Source organism: Macaca mulatta, chromosome 16 (assembly GCF_049350105.2).
Source record: "Macaca mulatta isolate MMU2019108-1 chromosome 16, T2T-MMU8v2.0, whole genome shotgun sequence".
Classification (NCBI taxonomy): Eukaryota; Metazoa; Chordata; class Mammalia; order Primates; family Cercopithecidae; genus Macaca; species Macaca mulatta.
In genome coordinates, this window is record NC_133421.1 from 62,401,524 (window position 1) to 62,422,064 (window position 20,541).

Sequence of the window (20,541 nt, forward strand, 5' to 3'; positions counted from 1 at the left end):
ATAGGTAGAATTTTCCCTAAAGTGTAATAAAGCAGGTACCAATTGGGATAATGATTTTGCCATGAACAGCTCAGAGGAGTGTAACATTTCTGGAATGATGGCAGCTTCTATAAAGCTGAGCTAGGACCACCCTGGCTAACTTGGTGAAACTCCATTTCTACTAAAAATACAAAAATTAGCTGGATGTGGTGGCACATGCCTGTAGTCCCAGTTACTCAGGAGACTGAGGCAGAAGAATTGCTTGAACCCAAGAGGTGGAGGTTGCAGTGAGCGGAGATCGCACCACTGCACTCCAGCCTGGGCAATAGAGTTAGACTCTGTCAAAAAAAAAAAAAAGCTGGACTTAAACTTTGGCTATAAGAAATCAACAGGTGGCCGGGTGCAGTGGCTCACACCTGTAATCCTGACACTTGGGGAGGCCGAGGCAGGTGGATCACGAGGTCAGGAGATGGAGACCATCCTGACTAACACAGTGAAATCCCATCTCTACTAAAAATACAAAAAATTAGCTGGGCGTGGTGGCGCACCCATGTAGTCACAGCTACTCGGGAGGCTGAGGCAGAAGAAATTGCTTGAACCCGGGAGGCAGAGGTTGCAGTGAGCTGTGATCACACCACTGCACTCCAGCCTGTGCGACAGAGTGAGACTCTGTCTTAAAAAAAGAAAAAAGAAAGAAATCAAGAGGCAAGAATGCTTTGGTGATTCTGCTCTGGTGGGTTTGAGAAGGAGGCAGGATGATCTTTTCTGGAAGCGGTGTTGGGGAGTTGGTGTAGAGCTGAGAAATCTACATTGCCATAAATGGTGTGATCCTGCTCCAAACAGCTGCGTTCACCCCCAGGCTTCATAAGCCTCATACTGGAAGTTCCAACTGAAATAAACTTATGACCTTTCCATCAGTTCCCTGGAGTAGGTCAGGGTTTTAGAGGGTATTTCATATTCCCATTATAAGGAGATTTGAACTCTTGGGTTCTATTGAGAAAGCAGCACAACTTATTATTACCGATAATATAATCTTAGTAGTATTCCTATAATGCTTTATAACTTAAAAAGACCTTTTATTTGTATTATTCTCATTTTGCTCCCCGGTAACTATGAGATAACTGTTATTATTCCCACTTTACAGGTAAGGAATCTGATGCTCTTCCTTTGTTCCTTAGTTAGAGTTCTGAATATTTTTACTTTTTTCAGAGAATGGAGGCACACTATGTTTCCTAGGCTGGTCCTGAACTCCTGGGCTCAGGTGATCCTTCCACCTTTGCCTCTCTTAAGTGCTGGGAGTACAGATGTGAGCCACCATTCCTGGCCGAGTTCTGAATCTTTAACAAGGCCCAAGTTCTTGCCAGCCTGGCTCTAGTCTGTCTCTCCAGACCCCTCTTGTACCACTTTCCCAAGAGCTTTCTGTTCTCCTTTCTTTTTTTTTCTGTTTTTTTTTTTTTTTTTTTTTTTTTGAGACAGTCTCGCTCTTGTCGCCCAGGTTGAAGTGCAATGGCACTATCTAGGCTCACTGCAATCTCTGCCTCCCAGATTCAAGTGATTCTTGTGCCTCAGTCTCTAGAGGAGCTGGAATTACAGACGTGCACCACCACACCTGGCTAATTTTTTTGTATTTTTGGTAGAGACGGGGTTTTACCATTTTGGCCAGGCTAGTCTCAAAACTCCTGACCTTGGGTGATCTGTCTGCCTTGGCCTCCTAAAGTGCTGAGATTACAGGCGTGAGCCACTGCGCCTGGCTGAGTATCCTTTTTTATTTATTTATTTTTTTGAGATGGAATCTCACTCTGTCGCCAGACTGGAGTGCAGTGGTGCGATCTCAGCTCACTGCAACCTCTGCCTGCTGGGTTCAAGCGATTCTCCTGTCTCAGCCTCCCGAGTAGCTGGGACTGCAGACATGCACCACCATGCCCAGCTAATTTTTGTATTTTTGGTAGAGACAGGGTTTCACCATGTTGGCTGGGATGGTCTTGATCTCTTAACCTCATGATCCACTCGCCTCAGCCCCTCAAAGTGCTGGGATTACAGGTGTGAGCCACCGCACTCGGCCAAGAATCCTCTTTTTGAGACAGGGTCTTGCTCAGTCACCCAGGCTAGAGTGCAGTGACTGGACCACATCTCACATACCTCAACTTCCTGGGCTCATGCGATCCTTCCACCTCAGCCTCCCAAGTAGTTGGGACTATGGGCACATGCCACCATGCCTAGCTAATTTTTTTTTTTTTTTAAGTAGATACTGGGTCTCACTATGTTACCTAGGTTGGTCTTGAACTCCTGGGCCTAAGCGATCCTCCCATCTCAGCCTGACAAAGTGCTGGGATCACAGGTGTGAGCTACTGCACCCGGCCCATCTTGGATTTCTTTTGCTTTTTTTTTTTTTTTTTTTTGAGATGGAGTTTCGCTCTTGTTGCCCAGGCTGGAGTGCAATGGCACCATCTCGGTTCACTGCAACCTCCACCTCCCAAGTACAAGCGATTCTCCTGCCTTAGCCTCCTGAGTAGCTGGGATTACAGCCACCTGCCACCATGCCTGTCTAATTTTTTGTATTTTTAGTAAAGACGGGTTTTTATGTTGGCTGGTCTCGAACTCCTGACCTCGGGTGATGTGCCCACCTCGGCCTCCCAAAGTGCTGGGATTACAGGCATGAGCCACCGTGCCCAGCCCTCTTTTGCTTTCTTAAATAGGTCTGCTTCCTTATTTTTTTTTTTTTTTTTTTTTGAGACGAAGTCTCGCTCAGTCGCACAGGCTGGAGTGCAGTGGTGCGATCTCGGCTCACTGCAAGCTCCGCCTCCTGGGTTCACGCCATTCTCCTGCCTCAGCCTCCCAAGTAGCTGGCACTACAGGCGCCTGCCGCCACACCTGGCTAATTTTTTGCATTTTTTTTAAGCAGAGACGGGATTTCACCGTGTTAGCCAGGATGGTCTCGATCTCCTGACCTCGTGATCCACCCGCCTCGGCCTCCCAAAGTGCTGGGATTACAGGTGTGAGCCACCGCGCCCGGCCACGTCTGCTTCCTTCTAACTACAGGCCCGTTGCACATGCTGTTTCTTCTGCTAATAATACTTTTTCTCTCCTCTTTGCCTGGCAACTACTCATCTTTCAGGTTTCAGTTTAACGTTTTTCCAGGGAGACTTTCCTGAACCTTCAGGCTACTTTGGACTGTCTGGTATAGCACACTGAACTTCCCACTCCAGAGTTGGCACGCTTAAAATTACTCATTTGATATCCCTTGTCCCTGCTAGATCATAAGCTCCATTAGGGCAGAGACCAAGTCTATCTTATTTGATACTGTAGCCTCAATATCTAATATAATAGGCATTTCCTTCTGCAGTAAAAGCTTTTGCAACTACTGTCTGCTATCTGAATCCCGTAGCCATTGAACAAAACCATCAGAACCTTGCCTTGAATACTGCACTCAGGTTTAATGCTGTGGGGTTTTTCTGACAAGGTTCTTGTGATAACCAAGGTCTTCTGATCAGTGGCCAAAATGCACACCTGTCACATCAAATAGCAGCCTGTGAGGCTGGAGCACAGTGCCCCTGTATTATTTGATAATGACTAGAAAAGGCCAGTCCCCTTCTTACCAGCTTTCTGTGATGCTTACATACCAATGAGAACCTTTGCCCAGCATCTTACTGGGGATGGCTAAGGTTGGATCCTAAAGAACAGGAACATTTAAAGCTACCTAGATTTTTCCTATCTCAGGTCTTTCCTGGGTTTAGTGCACACTTGGGTCATTTCTGGATGGGTGGCACATTTGTTTTATTTGTTGGAAGCAGTGAAGTGTAGTCACCAAGTTAATGGGGGCAACCAAGCCTAGGAGTCAGGGCAACACAGTTGCTTAGGCTGGCGTGACAAGCATCAGCAGGTAAGCAAGCCCCAGTGGGAGGAATGCGTGGCCTCATTTCAACAGTGTCAGCAAGCTGAGGTCCCTGCACATTGGGAACCTATGAGAAGAGCACCCTCACCCCGCTTTTTTTCAAACCAGCCACATCTCTCTTTACCAAAATCTTTCTGAAATTCATCATCATATAACTTTCTGAATCTAGTTAATGGTGATATTAACCAAAATTTGTAGCTCAACACCCAGGCAATAGTGTATAGGATTGCAAGTGTTAGTTCCAAAAATAGTGCAGTTCACATCTCCAGTGAGGAAAGAACATTGAGTGAATTCATTACATGAGCGACTTAAACTAATTGAGCCAGGAACTTAAAGTCACATTCTTCAAATGTGTACACTCCACAAAACTGGCGTTTAACATCAGGAAGTCAGGCTGGAAAACATTCATGAACCAGTGACTCTAAACAAGGAAGAAACACTTCTCAAGGTATGCATTTGCCAGCTTGTTACTTTGTTCACAAGTAGTCTTTAGTGATTAGCTTCATGCCTTAGGACATGGGTGGCAGCTCTGAGCATGGCACATTTAGCTTCATACAGCAAAGACTGAAAACACGTGGCTCTGGTTACATGGTCGGACAAGTGAAGGAGGCACAGCCTATCTTCATTACTGAAAATACACAAAATGCATAGAGTATAAAAACGTAGATGAGTTTGTAAGAAGAGAGTCACTTTTTTCCCTTCAATTTTTAGAAAATGAATACGACATGTATTACATTCATGAAAAATAAAATTTTAAATGAATAGTGGTTAGTGATATAATGTTCTTAGATGAACAGTAGTTGGTTACAAGATTAGTAGAAATGTAACTTTTTTGTTTTTTTGGAGACAGGGTCTCACTCTGTTGCCCAGGCTCTGTAGTGCAGTGGCACAAACACGGCTCACTGCAGCCTCCACCTCTTGGACTCAAGCGATCTCCCAACCTCAGCCTTCTAAGCAGTTGGGGCTACAGGTGTGTGCTACCACACCCAGTTAATTTTTCAAATTTTTTGTAGAGACAGAGTCTCACCATGTTGCCCAGGCTGTTACTTTCAATGATACACAAAAAAATACACTTGCATATACGAGATGTAGCTCAGGGTGGTCCAACAGAACTTTCCTAAGTGATGAATATGATTTATATCTGTGCTGTCCAATACAGTAGCCACTAGCCTTATGTGGCTGCTGCACAGTTGATATATGGCTAGTTCAACCAAGCAACTTTTTTTTTGGAGACAGAGTCTTGCCCTGTTGCCCAGGCTGGAGTGCAGTGGCGTGGAGTGCAGACTCCACCTCCTGGGCTCAAGCAATTCTCCTGCCTCGGCCTCCCTAGTAGTTGGGATTACAGGCATGTGCCTGGTTACTTTTTGTATTTTTAGTAGAGACGGGTTTCGCCATGTTGGCCAGGCTGGTCTTGAACTCAAGTGATCCACCTGCCTTAGCCTCCCAAAGTGCTGGGATTACAGACATGAGCCAGCCCCAAGCAACTTTTTATTTAATTCTAATTAATTTAAATAGCTACATATGGCTAGTAGCTACTGTATTGATCACACAGGTCTTCCATTTGCTGAGAATAAGAAATTAAGAGAAGGCCAGGTTTGGTAGCCAAGAGATCTAAGTCATGTACTATTTCATTATTTATCCAGTAGTCTATCTGCTCTGTTACTGTTATAAGAATGAATTAAGAGGCCAGGCACGGTGGCTCACACCTGTAATCCCAGCACTTTGGGAAGCCCAGGCGGGCGGTTCACCTGAGGTCAGGAGTTCAAGACCAGCCTGGCCAGCATGGCGAAACCTCGTGTCTACTAAAAATACAAAAATTAGCCAGACAGGTAGTGCGTGCCTGTAATCCCAGATACCCGAGAGGCTGAGGCAAGAGAATCGCTTGAACCTGGGAGGTGGAGGTTGCAGTGAGCCGAGATCATGCCATTGCACTCCAGCCTGGGCAACAGAGCAAGACTCCATCTCAAAAAAAAAAAAATTAACTAAGGCCGGGCAAGATGGCTCATGCCTGTAATCCCAGCAACTTGGGAGGCTGAGGCGGGTGGATCACTTGAGCCTAGGAGTTTGAGACAAGCCTGGGCAACATGGTGAAACCCCACCTCCACAAAATCAACGAATTAAATTGGTGTGGTGGCACACACCTGTAGGCCCAGCTACTCAGGAGGCTGAGGTGGGAGGATCCCTTGAGCCCCGAAGTTCAAGGCTGCAGTGAGCCGGGATCGCGCCACTGCACTCCAGCCTGGGTGACGGAGACCATCTCAAGACAGAAAAGAAGAAAACAAAGAACTTCTTTGCACTTGTAGAGGGCACGGTATTAAGTTCATTCTATCACTTCTATTAACATTCTGACTTACAAGTGCTCTGCTGATAGAAGAGGGAATTGACCTGTTAGAAAAGCAACAGCAATCTCATCCATTCTCATTCATCTCAAATATTTTAAGTGCTTTGTACTTTTTCTTGTAAGTTGTTTCCTTCCATCTCCCTTCTATTATTTTGTATGGTGTTCTTGAGACTTCTCCCACTAACCTAATAGCCATTCCACATACTGATTTTTTCTTCTCCTTATTTTTATTACTGTTACTTTTGTTTGTTCGAGACAGGGTTTTGCTCTGTCACCCAGGATGGAGCGCAGTGGTACCATCATGGCTCACTGTAGCCTCAAATTACTGGGCTCCAGCAATCCTCCTTCCACCTCAGCCTCCTGAGTAGCTGGGACCACAGGCACATACCACTATGCCTGGCTTTTTTGTATTTTGTGTAACGAGACGGGGTTTCGTTATGTTGCCCAGGCTGGTCTTGATCTCCTGAGCTCAAGCAATCCACCCACCTTGGCTTCCCAAAGTGCTGGGATTACAGGCACGAGCCACCACGCCTGACCCTATTATTGAGACAGGGTCTCACTCTCACCCAGCCTGGAATGCAGTGGTGCGATCATAGCTCAGTGCAGCCTCAGCCTCCTGAGTAGCTGGGACTACAGGCACATGCCAACATGCCCAGCTAATTTTTTTACTCTTAGTAGAGACAAGGTTTTACCATGTTGACAAGGCTGGTCTCAATCTCCTGAGCTCAAGTTATCTTCCCGCCTTGGCCTCCCAAAGTGCCGGGATTACAGGTGTGAGCTACCATACCTGCACCTCCTTAACTATTTTTTATTTTATTTTTTTGAGATAGGGTCTTGCCTTGTCACCCAGACTGGAGTGCAGTGGCATGATCTCAGCTCACTGCAACCCCCTCCTGCTGGGCTCAAGCGATTCTCCTGCCTCAGCCTCCCAAGTAGCTGGGACTACAGGTGCGTGCCACCACACCCAGCTAATTTTTGTATTTTTTGTAGAGCTGGGGTTTCACTATGTTGCCCAGGCTCATCTCAAACTCCTGGGTTCAAGTGATCCACCTGCCTCAGCCTCCCAAAGTGCTGGGATTACAGGCGTGAGCCACTGCGCCTGGCCCCCTCCTTAACTTTAAAAGTACAAGCTAATAAGCATTAAGGAAGAGAATGTCTAGATTAGTACAAATAATGCAAGGTAATCAGTGCCCTATTAAGAGTTGCCCAAAATTGCAGTGTCATGTAATATACCTGTAAAATTTGTCAAATTGATGATGAAGGTTAAAGTTGGTTAGAATAGGGGTAGGGGATGTCTCAGAGGACCATACTGGTACTGTCAGTCAAACCGTGGCAAGGATTATTTTTTTCTTCCTGGTAGTCATCTTAATTGATGTATAGTATATCTGCTGTTAGCTGCTACAACCTCCCTGACAAAGCACAGATCATGATAGTAAACTATGTTCATTCTCTGCCAATTCCTCCTCAGTGTTGGAAACAGAAGCCCAGTAGTGAAAGCTACAGCTGCCAGATACTTGCAGTGGAATCACAGGAGCAATCAGAGTTCTTTATAAATGGCAGTAACAACTCACTTGACTTTCCTTCACCTGACACTGTCACCTATCACAACATTGGCCATCAAACTGGTAGAACAACCAGTCCTCTGATTTGGTTTCCTAGGGAAAGCAGTTGTTCAGCTCAATGTTTTGTTAACATCAAGGCTTTTATTCTCACATTTGACACCAAACACCTCAGTCATTTTGCTTGCACCAGGGTTGGTACAAGAAGGCATGGTCCTTCTTGGGTGGGTATTTGGCATTGTCGCAAATACTCATTTAGAGAAAACCAACTCTGAAACTCTCAAACTAGTATCTAGTAAAGGAAGAGATTCAGTTCTATCAGGCAATATATTATTCAATCAAGAATGATGCTGTAAGTATAGATTCACCAGTATAAACATATTACCAAAAGCTTGGATTTTTATTTTTATTTTATTCATTTTATTTTTGAGATGGAGCTTCACTCTTGTTGCCCAGGCTGGAGTGCGATGTCACGATCTTAGCTCACTGCAACCTCTGCCTCCCGGGTTCAAGCGATTCTCCTGCCTCAGCCTCCCAAGTAGCTGGGATTACAGGCATGTGCCACCACATCCGGCTTTTCTTTCTTTCTTTTTTTTAAGTAGAGACAGGGTTTCTCCATGTTGGTCAGGCTAGTCTCGAACTCCCTGGGTGAACCGCCCGCCTGGGCCTCCCAAAGTGCTGGGATTACAGGCGTGAGCCACCGCGCCTGCCTTATTTATTTTTAAATTAATTATTTTTTTGAGAGGGAGTCTTACTCTGCCGCCCAGGCTGGAGTGCAGTGGCGCGAGCTCAGCTCACTGCAACCTCCGCCTCCTGGGTTCAAGTAGATTCTCCCACCTCAGCCTCCTGAGTAGCTGGGATTACAGGCGTGCACCACCACACTGGCTAATTTTTCTATTTTTAGCAGAGATGGGGTTTTGCCATGTGGGCCAGGTTGGTCTTCATCTCCTGACCTCAGGTAATCCACCTGCCGTGGCAAGTGTTGGGATTACAGGCATGAGGTACTGTGCCTGGCCCACTTGCTTTTATTTAATGACTTGCTAAAAAACAAAAACAAAAAACATTAGCACTTACATGTGGCTCCGTGATGTCTTTCTGGTAATTCTGGAAACTTTTTGGGTTATAGAATTTGAAGAATCTATTTAGAGCTATAGAACTCCTCTTAATCCTCCTCAAATTGTACTCAACAGATTTATTCCTTGCTCCCTAAAACCTATCCTTAGAAATTGCAAGTTAAGAATTCACCCACCACTGCCCACTGTTCCAAAAAGCTTTACTGAATCTCATTAATGAAAAGTAATGTAAAACTCTCCATAGGAGGCATTAACATACTTGTTTCTTCCAAACCTTCTGATTTCCACTAATATTCATAACCAAAATATATTAGGAAAAAATAATTAAGCTTTAATGCTATTGCCTGGCCCCATCTAACTATGATCTTTTAATTGTGGAGACATGGCAGTTCCCTGGAAGATCACAGCCTTAGGAGACTAGCAAGCCTGGCTAGATCACTGGTTCTGATAGTTATTTTGCTGTATTAATTTACCTAACTTTTCTGAGTCTGCGTTCTCATCTGTAAAATGGGTGTATGACTTATGATAGGGAGCTACTTGAAAGACAAAACATCTGACACAGAAAAGGCTGGATTAAAAACCTTTAGAGACCCAAAGCAGCAGGGCTATTGTACCCAAATCACTCAAGGTATTCGTAGGAAAGAACACAAACTGAGGAAGGTTTAATAAAGGACTATTTACAAAGACATGGACAGAGTACAGGAAAGTCAATGAAGAATAATGGCATAATCCAGGGCTGGTAACTGAGTTGACCAGGTTGGTCTCAAACTCCTGACCTCAGGTGATCTGTCTACCTCAGCCTCCCAAAGTGCTGGGATTACAGGCATGAGTGACTGCGCCCAGCTTGAGTCTTTTTTTTTTTTTTTTTTGGAGACGGAGTTTTGCTCTTGTTGCCCAGGCTGGAGTGCAATGGAGTCTCAGCTCACTGCAACCTCCACCTCCTGGGTTCAAGCGATTCACCTGCCTCAGCCTCCCGAGTAGCTGGAATTACAGGCATGCGCCACCACAACCAGCTAATTTTTGTATTTGTAGTAGAGACAGGGTTTCACCATGTTGGCCAGGCTGGTCTTGAATTCCTGACCTCAGGTGATCTACCCATCTTGGCCTCCCACAGTGCTGGGATTACAGGCATGAGCCACCGCACCCCGCTCTCAAGTTCTCCTTCCTTTTCCTAGATGTGAAGGAGCAAAGAGTAGGAGCCAGAAGCTAGAGGGGGCTGCTTGATAAGAGCTGTGGTCTTTGGTAAAGGGATACAGACAGCCCATGTGACCTGGCAATGAGAAAGCCAGAGTACTCTGACCATCTTTTCCTCATGTCTTTTCATCTTCTTTGGATATTACTAATTGGATAAACACAAGCTCAAGTCAGAGGGCAAAGGAGCCATTCATGCAGTCCATGTGGGTCAGCACCCACTGGGGTCCAGAGTGGGATGAAGAGGGGTTCTGAAAGGCAAATGGAAGACATCCAGTATAATCTCTCCCTGAATGTAATTCAAACTACTTATTACACAGAAAAATCGTGTGTATGCTGAAAGTAAAATAACCTGTTTCCAGAATTTCTGATTGTAAAATTCTGAGTTCTTCTATTAAAACTGCATTTTTCTCAGTCTTTTTGGTGCCCCTGCTTCACTGGTGCCTTAAGCACATTTGGAGAGCCTGAGGGCAGCCCTGAGCATGGTGCCTGGACTAGGGTACCTCAAAAGTAGGGACTGAGGAAGTCTCAAGTTCATTCCTGAATGCTGACTCTAAGAGTCTCTGAGAGAGTTTTGAGAATGTAGAACTGATTTAGAATGAATCTCAGGATTTTTCTGTTAGGATCTATAGATTAGGAATTAAGGAACTGGATTTTCTTGAATTTGAAAAATCCTATGATAGTATAACTTTGCATAAGCCTACTGAATAATAGGAAAGTTTTTAGTTTCTTATCAAAGAGAATAAAGTGAATCAGGACATCAATTTCACATTGACATTTTTATTAACGCCAACTGTTTTTTAATTATTATTTTTTTAAAACAATAGCACAAAAATGTTTCAAGGAAGCAGTCTCACAATCTGATGACCTTCTGAAATACAGTTAAGCCACACCAAATATGAATTTATGTTAATAACACAAAAAAATTTTTAAGAAAAAAAGAAAAAGGTAGGGAAAGAGGAAGGGAATGAGATTTAGATTTAAAACTCATTGGATTAAATAGGTGAGGCTTGTTAGTAGGATATACTGTTGAAGCAAACAGTGGCACACACAGGCTTACAGTCTGTTTTTTAAACCAGTTACCACTAATGTAGAAGCCCTGCAGCAGTTACCACTGACTTCTTGCACACATAAAATGAACCAGGAGAAACCAGTGTTGACACTGTTATGAAGAGGTTCAATAGTTGGCTTGTCAGACAACTAAGACCATTTTTAGCAGAATAACTCATTCAGAAAGGCCTGGCTGAAGATCTTTTTATTTCTATTGTCTCACCTATGTGAATTTCAGGGTTCTTATAAGTCATCTTTAAAAAAGAAAAAATAATGTGTATCAGTTTCTCTTATTTAACGTGGCTATGAAAGATGTTTCCTTATTATTTCTTTATCTCTAAGAAGGACACTGGGGAATGGGGGTTGGGGTGGAACTAAAGGGAGGAAAAAAACCAGAACAGGGTAGGTTTTTTAACTTTTTTTTTTTTTTTTTTTTTTTTGGGCCAAGGGGTCACAAAGAAGGGAAGGCAAGGAGGAAAACTACAATCCTTGGTTCAGATTGAGTTATGCAGGAAAATATATCTTCCTGGCCAGTCCCCATGCCAAAAAAAAAAAAAAAAAGCCACTTGGAATTATGCACTGACTCCAACTATGTTATGCCAGCTATCAGCCTTTTGTGTTTAACCATTCCCAGAAATGGATGCCACCCTTGACTTATAGGCTGCTTGCAGAAACCACTTCACAAAAATCCTCTTCACCAAGAAGCCTCTAGTTTCCTTTTGGTAAGTTATAAAAACAGAACATCTGTCATTAACAGTAGAGTGTTAAATACTTTTAACCACTGACAAGGCTTCAGAAAGTTTCACAGTTTCGTTATGCTCTATTTTATTACTATCATATTTACATTTTTATTTTTTATTTATTTTTTGCTGAATTGCTGATTTTCCTTTTTCAATAGAATTTAATTCTGGAGTGTGAGCAGGAACCAGTTAACTACATTCATTGTCCAACCCCCACTGGTTTGAAAGAAGACTCCAAATTCTTGGCATATGAATCAGCTGTTCGATAGCTCCTTATCCCTGCAGCGAAGCAGCAGAACCGCCAATGGCGGCACCTCAGGATTCACACTGTAGGTAGTGAGGCCTTCCGCTGAAGGAGGTACTGGTGGATGCTCTCAGCATCTCGCTTTAGCCAAGCAGCATTCAGCAGAATATTTTCACAACACTGCTGGATGGTACGCTCAGCTGAAGGAGCTGGGTGACTCTCGAAGAAAGCCTGGTATAAAACAACCAAGAATGCAGGATCATTACTAGCAATAAGAAGTTAATATTACAGGTTATGAAAAAATAACCACTGGTCTATATGAAGGATGCATAACCTTCAGGCATGAGAATTTACCACTGCCACCCTCAGGCTAAAAGAAAACAAGCAACTGCATATAGGAATTCTCCCCTTAAATATTATATGCTTAACAGCCTCATCAAAAGTTAATAAAGAGACAGAACCTACTGCTTTTCTTTTAGGCTAATTGTGTAGTGGTAAATATAGTCTTTGGACTGAAGACTTGGAACTTGAATCTAGGCTTTGTCATGTACTAGCTTGTGAATGAGAAAATTAACTGTTCTAAGTCTCAGTTTTTTCAACTATGAGAAAATATTTACTCCAGAAGATTAAAGAGACAATCCATATAAACATTTGACAAAACACCTAGCACAGAGTACTTAAGGATTCAACACATTTTGGCTGCTTCAAATAAAGATTAATTTGTAAGAGATGATAATACAAAGAAGTTTAAATTGCTGCTGTGCCCTAATAATTTAACATCCCAGAGTCTTTTTTTTTTTTTTTTTTTGAGATAGGGTCTCACTGTGTTGCCCAGGCTAGAGTGCAATGAAGCGATCATGGCTCATCGCAGCCTCAACCTCCTGGGCTCAAGTACATCTCCCACCTTAGTTTCCTGGGTAGCTGGGACCACAAGCATGCACTCCCAGGCCTAACTGATTTTTCCTTTTTGTAGAGATGGGGTCCTAGCATGTTGCCCAGACTGGTCTTGAACTCTTGAGCTCAAGCAGTCCTCCCACCTCACCCTCCCAAAATGCTAGAATTACAGGAATCCAACATTTTTAATACAGTAAAACAATTTCTAAGTTTATAATTTATCACAATGCTTAATGATTAAAAGTTGAATAAACTTTTCTAATGGTTTCACAGAAAACAAAGCAACTCTTAAACACCAACTGGCAAAATGATGGGGCTTTTCCTTTGAATTAGTCACCACAGGAGTGAAAGACAGAATGACTAATCCATCTGATTAAACATAGACCTTTTAGAAATCAATAACCCTATTTAGAGAGATGACAATTGCTACTGTTCCAAGACTCCTAAAAAATGGTTCAGTTCTCAGGGCGTCAAGTCTTTTTCCCTTCCATCTCAGTAAGTAGTACCAACATTTACACACCAGAAACCTGGGGATTATCCTGGCTCATTTTATGCTCACAACAGAGAAGCCAATCAATAAATATTGTTGAACTAATGGTTAACAAATTCAAGCCCCTGAATCTCCTTCATTACTCTGTCTCCTCCACTACTGCCACGACCCTACTGTAAGCTATTCTATCATTCTTGCTGGGAGAGTTAGCTTCCCAACATCTTCTCTTCCTCATTCCAAACTATTATCTACATTGCAGCCAGACTGAAATTTTTATAACACAAATCAGATCAAGTCACTGCCTTGTTTATAAACCATCTGAAGGCTTTCCATCATTTTTAGGAAAAATTTTTTTTTTCTTTTTGAGACAGAGTCTCACTGTCACCCAGGCTGGAGTGCAACGGCATGATCTCAGCTCACTGCAACCTCTGCCTCCCAGGCTCAAGTGATTCTCCTGCCTCAGCCTCCCGAGTAGCTGGGATTACAGGTGTGCACCACTGTGTCCAGCTAATTTGGAGTTTCACCATGTTGCCCAGGCTGGTCTTCAACTCCTGACCTCAGGTGATCCACCCACCTCGGCCTCCCAAAGTGCTGAGATTACAGGTGTGAGCTACCATGCCCAGCCATTTTTAGGAAATTCTTACGGCCCTGCATGATGTCTTTCTCTAAACAAAAACACAGAGATGCTACAGTACATTATCCCAACACTATAATTACAATCAGGTTATTGATTTTACTTACTAGATTGAAAAGTGAAGAGTAAACAGTGTTTTCCTTACCTTAACCTCTCCAGCCATTTTATCAACTGCAAATCCCTCAACTGATAGCTGTAAAACAATGGTTTTAAATAGTAAGTGAAACTAAAAGAGGCTGGGAACAAACTTCCATTTACCCTAAAAACAAATCATTATGTTCTCTGCCAACTTCAGTCTGTTATAAAGGATGTGTGATGGGAGATGGAGAAGTCCTTAAATAAAGCAGTAACTATTTAAGGAAACTCTTTTTTTTTTTTTGAGACGGAGTTTCACACTCATTGTCCAGGCTGGAGTGCAATAGCCTCATCTCACCACAACCTCCACCTACCAGGTTCAAGCAATTTTCCTGCCTCAGCCTCCCAAGCAGCTGGGATTACAGGCGCATGCCACCACGCTCGGCTAATTTTTGTATTTTTAGTAGGGACAGGGTTTCACCATGTTGGCCAGGCTGGTCTCGAACTCCCGACCTCAGGTGATCCATCCACCTTGGCCTCCCAAAGTGCTGGGATTACAGGCGTGAGCCACTGTGCCTGGCCATAGGAAACTTTTAAAGAGCAAAGACCACAATGTATGGGTGTAGTGAATCATGGATGTCACTCAATAATATCCATGATTAGCAAGCTACTCAAAATTTTTCACATACCTTTATTAGTCTGGATATTAAGAATCCTCCCTGGTATCGGTTATAAAGTTCTTCCCAGTTGTCCTTTATGAATTTCCAAGCAGCTTTCCTTCCATGCTTGCTGCCTCCAGCTACTCCACCAATTACCGATACAGTGTCCTGTGGACGTACCTCTTCCTAAAAAAAGAAAGAGCTAAAAGTCTAGTGTACCAAAAACATATTCTGGTACCAGAAAGTGCAACATACTGTTGACACTGAAGTAATCACACTGAAGACACTTATTCCTTGTTTTAGGAATAACTGGCACCAGAAGTTCTCAGCAAAGAGGATAATGTTTAACCTAAAGATCAACCAAAATAAGAATGAGGTACTGAGACAGGTTCAGACAGACAGACTGCTCAACAGATACTTGCTTAGGAGCCTATAGGTTTAAGAAAGGAAGAGACACAAAGTAAGCAAAGGCATAAGCCAGTTTCCCAGTTTTCAAGAATCCCTGTCCTCACAGTTTCCATTCTGGAGAGAGAATTCTGATTCTCGCCACTAGTGGGACAAAAACAGAAGTCAGTAACAAAAACTCAAGCCAGTTGATCTGGAAAAGGAAGCTTTAGTTAGGGTTAAGGCAGCTCAAGAGGATCAGAGCTGAATCAGAGACACTTGTCACAGATGGCTAATGATTCACTCTAAATGCAGTTTTCACTATAACTTACTGAAAGTGCAAACGTGAGGACTTTTTGAATCAGGTCAGGCAAAAGAGTAGCGCCAAGGACTCTTTCGATTCGGTTTTTCTCTTCTTGCATATCTGCTTGTTTATGAAGCTACAGGAAAAAAGATAAAGATTGGAATAGTTAACTCTCCCTTGGATGTTCTGTATATAATTACATGAGCTTCTTCCCCAATAAGGTAAAACTTAGGTTCTATATTCTCACTAGGTAAGAATGGCAGAACATTACATTAACAAAAGAGAATACTTTTCAAGAGAATACTTTGGGCTGGGTGCAGTGGCTCACACCTGTAATCCCAGCACTTTGGGAGGCCGAGGCGGGTGGATCACCTCAGGTCGAGTTCGAGATCAGCCTGGCCAACATGGTGAAACCCCATTTCTACTAAAAATACAAAAAAAAATTAGCTGGGTGTGGTGGTGCCCACCTGTAATCCCAGCTACTCGGGAGGCCAAGGCGGGAGAATTGCTTGAACCTGGGAAGTTGCAGTGAGCTGAAATCGTGCCACTGCACTCCAGCCTGGGCAAGAGCGTGAGACTCTGTCTCAAAAAAAAAAAGAGAAAAAAAATGATGCTTTGGCACTAAATTTGTCATCTGTTGTTACACTAAGTAAATCACTAGATGTAAATGCTCACCAGATGAACAGCCTGTCATTAGTTCAGACTAGTTTAACATCAAGATCTAAGAGGTAAAATCTATCACAGCCAAAAATTCTTTATATTATTGATATCTGGCTAATGTTCTGTGTTAAAAGAACAAACTAATCATTAGTAATCTTATACCAGTTCATCAAATTAATTTATAATAGTGAAAAACTGAAAATGAATACTGTAAGTACTTATAAAAATGCATTATTTAAAGTTATATTTTAAGAATATCTCATGATACAAACATGTTCTTATATTTAAGTATATGTAAGAAAGTAGATAAAGGAGAATGATCCTAAATTTAAAAAAAAAAAAAAATATATATATATATATATATATATATGGCTGGGCACAGTGGTTCACGCCTGTAATCCTAACACTTTGGAATGCTGAGGTGGAGGTTGCAGTGAGCCCGTATTGTACCACTGCACTCCAGTCTGGACATCAGAGCAAGACTGTGTTTCCAAAAAAAAGGGGTGGGGGAGAACCCCTGGAAATACATCAAAATGGTAGTATTAATTAATGATGGTTTCTGATCAGTGGGATTATGCATCTTCACACTTTTTAACTGCAAAAGCAGCACATACTGAATGCAGAATATCTGAAAGACAGAGAAGCATAAAGAAAAAAATAAAATTACTACTATATGTACATTATCAAATCTGGAATGAGAGCATGTTATACATGCTGTTTTTGCTACCTGCTTTTTAAATTACAGGTAAGTTTTATTTTCCTCTTTACACTTTTCTAGTCTCTAAATCTTCCATAGTAAATATATAAAATATTTTTTTCATAATCAGAAACAAAATGTTATAATTCTTTTTTTTTTTTTTTTTTTTTTTTTTGAGACGGAATCTGGCTCTGTTGCCCGGGCTGGAGTGCAGTGGCCGGATCTTAGCTCACTGCAAGCTCCGCCTCCCGGGTTTACGCCATTCTCCTGTCTCAGCCTCCCGAGTACCTGGGACTACAGGCGCCGCCACCTCGCCCGGCTAGTTTTTTTTTTTTTTTGTATTTTTAGTAGAGACAGGGTTTCACCGTGTTAGCCAGGATGGTCTCGATCTCCTGACCTCGTGATCCGCCCGTCTCGGCCTCCCAAAGTGCTGGGATTACAGGCTTGAGCCACCGCGCCCGGCCAAAATGTTATAATTCTTAAAAATTAGAACTATAAATGTATAAGAGCTATGTCTCCAAGACAATTTAGACTCTTTTGATCTTTTCTACCCCTTAAGATTTAACACTGACCAGAGTGTCGTGTCTGGAGACCTCATCAAAGCTCTCAGTTTCTTCTTCCTTTCCTTTGGACACTTTTTTTTTCCCCAATAAACAATTTTATAAGAACTAGAGATGGGGTCTCGCCATGTTGACCAGGCTGGTCTCTCTCTCTCGCTGTTTTTTTTTTTTTTTTTTTGAGATGGAGTCTCGCTCTGTTGCCCACGCTGGAGTGCAATGGTGTAAGCTCACTACAACCATACCTAGCTAATTTTTCTATTTTTAGTAGAGCCGGAGTTTCTCCATGTTGCCCAGGCTGGTCTCGAACCCCTGGCCCCAAGTGATCCTCCCATCTCAGCCTCCCAAAGTGCTGGGATTACAGGCATGAACCACACCAAGCCTGGCCCCTTTCGACTCTTGAGAAGCAGTGCAGTAAAACAGAAAGGACCTTGGGAGATCTGGATTCTACTCCCAGTTTAGCCTCTAGCTGTGTGATCTTGACTAAGTCCTTAATCCCTCTGGGTCTCAGTTTCCCCATGTGTAAAATGATGTGGGTGGACAGATAATTTCTAAAGCCCTTTTCAGCTCCAATATTCAAGGTCTGAACCTCTGGCTTTCAGGAAGCATCCTCCAAAGAGAACCTGTTATTCGAGTCCACTAGATGGCACTCTAACACCATATTTCAAATATACTTTGAATTAATGTTTTTTAACCCTGCCACATTATTCCTAAATTACCATCATAAGACAACCCTCCTCATCTCTTACCAAATGGCTTCTTGAAGAACCATGATTCAGCCTTCATTAGAGCTATTTCCATAGTGAAGCTGATTATCGTGAACTCCCTTGTGTTAAATAAATGCAAACTCTTAATAAATACACATACTCGTGGAAAATCTTAAAAGTGCCATGACATGAAAATGTCAAAGTATCTGCCATGAAATTTTCAGAACCCCTATTTTTTTCCATATCATCGTGGAATAGATGAAAAAAATATCAAATATCCCATTTCATACATATAATTTATAGTACACAGGTTCACAGAATATTAAGACTGAGAAGGGACCTAATGGTCAGGTGGAAGGTAAACCCAAACTTTATTTTTTTTAGGGTCTTTTTTTAGACAGGGTCTTGCTCTGTCACCCGGGATGGAGTTCAGTAGTGCAGTCATAGCTCACTGCAGGCTTGAACTCCTGGGCTCAAGAGCTCCTCCTGCCTCGGCCTCCTGAGAAGCTGGAACTACAGGTGCATGCCACCATGTCCAGCTCTCCCAAATATAACTCTTATATTCTTAGAAAGTAGGCCAGGCATGGTGGCTCACGCCTATAATCCTAGCACTTTGGGAGGCTGAGGTGGGCGGATCACAAGGTCAGGAGTTCGAGGCTAGCCTGGTCAATATGGTAAAACCCTGTCTCTACTAAAAATACAGAAATTAGCTGGGTGTGGTGGCAGGTGCCTGTAGTCCCAGCTACTCGGGAGGCTGAGGCAGGAGAATCACGTGAACCCAGGAGGCAGAGGTTGAAGTGAGCCGAGATCATGCCACTACACTCCAGCCTGGGCAACAAAGTAAGACTCCGTCTCAAAAAAAAGAAAGTAAACCTATTACAACATGGGTAAAGCAGTACATTTTGAGGCACAGTTTCTTAAAGTTTATCTTTTCAGACATCCTAATCATTTTTCAGAGGATTTGTTTAAAACCAAAATATCAGAATTTAGATCTGCAATTATGATCATTAGAGCTATTTCTACAATGAAGCTGATTATCATGAACTCCCTTGAAGTCAGAAGAGTGTTGTTAATCCATGAAAGGTAGAGATAGTAAAGCACATCCCACTCCTGTCCTAAGCGTGGATCTTTTAACAAATGGGTTTTTAGGCACGTTGTGCACATTTTATTTAATGATTAAAAAGTAGATTCGGCTACCTCCACTTCTCATGTAGCCAGTACACTCAAGCCATTTCCTTATAGACCGGTAACTATGGATAGGGACTGGAGATAGCATTTGCTTCACAGTACTACTGTTGATTCAAAGTTTCAAACAGATTGCTGCCATTATGAGGATATGGAAAGTTTTATCTATATTTTGTCTAAGTCAGAGTTTAATTATATGCTAACTACCCTGGGAAAACTAGAGAGGCTATGAAGGCAGGTGAATTAATTTCTTGTCTATTAATAAAGGACCCCGGCATAGCTCAAATGCTTGAGACACTCGATCATCATCTGTCTATCCCTTTTCTTTTTCTTTTTTTTTTTTTTTGAGACGGAGTCTCTGCCGCCCGGGCTGGAGTGCAGTGGCCGGATCTCAGCTCACTGCAAGCTCCGCCTCACGGGTTCACGCCATTCTCCTGCCTCAGCCTCCCAAGTAGTTGGGACTACAGGCGCCCGCCACCTCGCCCGGCTAGTTTTTTGTATTTTTTTAGTAGAGACGGGGTTTCACCGTGTTAGCCAGGATGGTCTCGATCTCCTGACCTCGTGATCCGCCCGTCTCGGCCTCCCAAAGTGCTGGGATTACAGGCTTGAGCCACCGTGCCCGGCCTGTCTATCCCTTTTCTAAGCACAAAAACAAACCTCCTAAGCACAGAACCTAAGCACAGAAACAAGCCTTTTGCTTACAACGGGCAGAACCCCAAGTTTACACTGAAGATAAAATTTAAAGAAAGTGACTTGTTAATCAAAACGAACATTATTTCAGTGTTAAAATTTCAGCTGGGCACAGTAGCTCATGCCTGTAATCCCAGCACTTTGGGAGGCTGAGGTGGGTGTATCACTTGACCCCAGGAGTTTGAGACCAGCCTGGGCATGGTGAAACCTTATCTCTACAAAAAACACAAAAATTAGCTGGGTGTGGTTATCACACTCCTATAGTTCCAGCTACTTGGAAGGCTGAGGCAGGAGGATCACTTGAGCCTGGAAGGCTGATGCTGCAGTGATCCATGATTATGTCACTTTAGCCTAGGTGACAGAGTGAGACCCTGTCTCAAAAAAAAAAAAAAAAAAAAGATTTCAGATGTATAAAGTGAGTAAAAAAGGTAGGGAAAAGTAAGATGTCTTTGGCATCATACTGATAATACTGATATAATAACATATATAGACATATAATTCTCTCAGTTTTAAAATACTTGCATGGCTGGGCGCGG

General features: G+C 42.8%; 1 protein-coding gene and 1 long non-coding RNA gene across 6 annotated transcripts in view; one reads left to right on the forward strand and one right to left on the reverse strand.

The window, feature by feature from the left end:
• Positions 1 to 1,516: 1,516 nt before the first annotated feature.
• Positions 1,517 to 10,982, forward strand: LOC144335637 (uncharacterized). Its single transcript, XR_013406632.1, has 2 exons — positions 1,517 to 1,924; positions 9,877 to 10,982. It is a non-coding gene; the product is annotated as an uncharacterized LOC144335637 (long non-coding RNA).
• NPEPPS (aminopeptidase puromycin sensitive) overlaps positions 10,800 to 20,541 on the reverse strand; it is a 147,015-nt gene continuing 137,273 nt past the window's right edge. For 4 of the 5 annotated variants that reach the window (XM_028836414.2, XM_077971334.1, XM_077971336.1 and 1 more), the window contains 4 exons: positions 15,538 to 15,645; positions 14,852 to 15,007; positions 14,233 to 14,280; positions 10,800 to 12,300 (listed from right to left, as the gene is read on the reverse strand). In XM_028836414.2, coding sequence (XP_028692247.1) covers positions 12,148 to 12,300; positions 14,233 to 14,280; positions 14,852 to 15,007; positions 15,538 to 15,645 — 465 coding nt within the window. In that variant the 3' untranslated portion in view covers positions 10,800 to 12,147. Of the gene's footprint in view, positions 12,301 to 14,232; positions 14,281 to 14,643; positions 14,739 to 14,851; positions 15,008 to 15,537; positions 15,646 to 20,541 lie in introns of all 5 variants that reach the window. The other variant, XM_077971335.1, reaches the window with a different exon arrangement.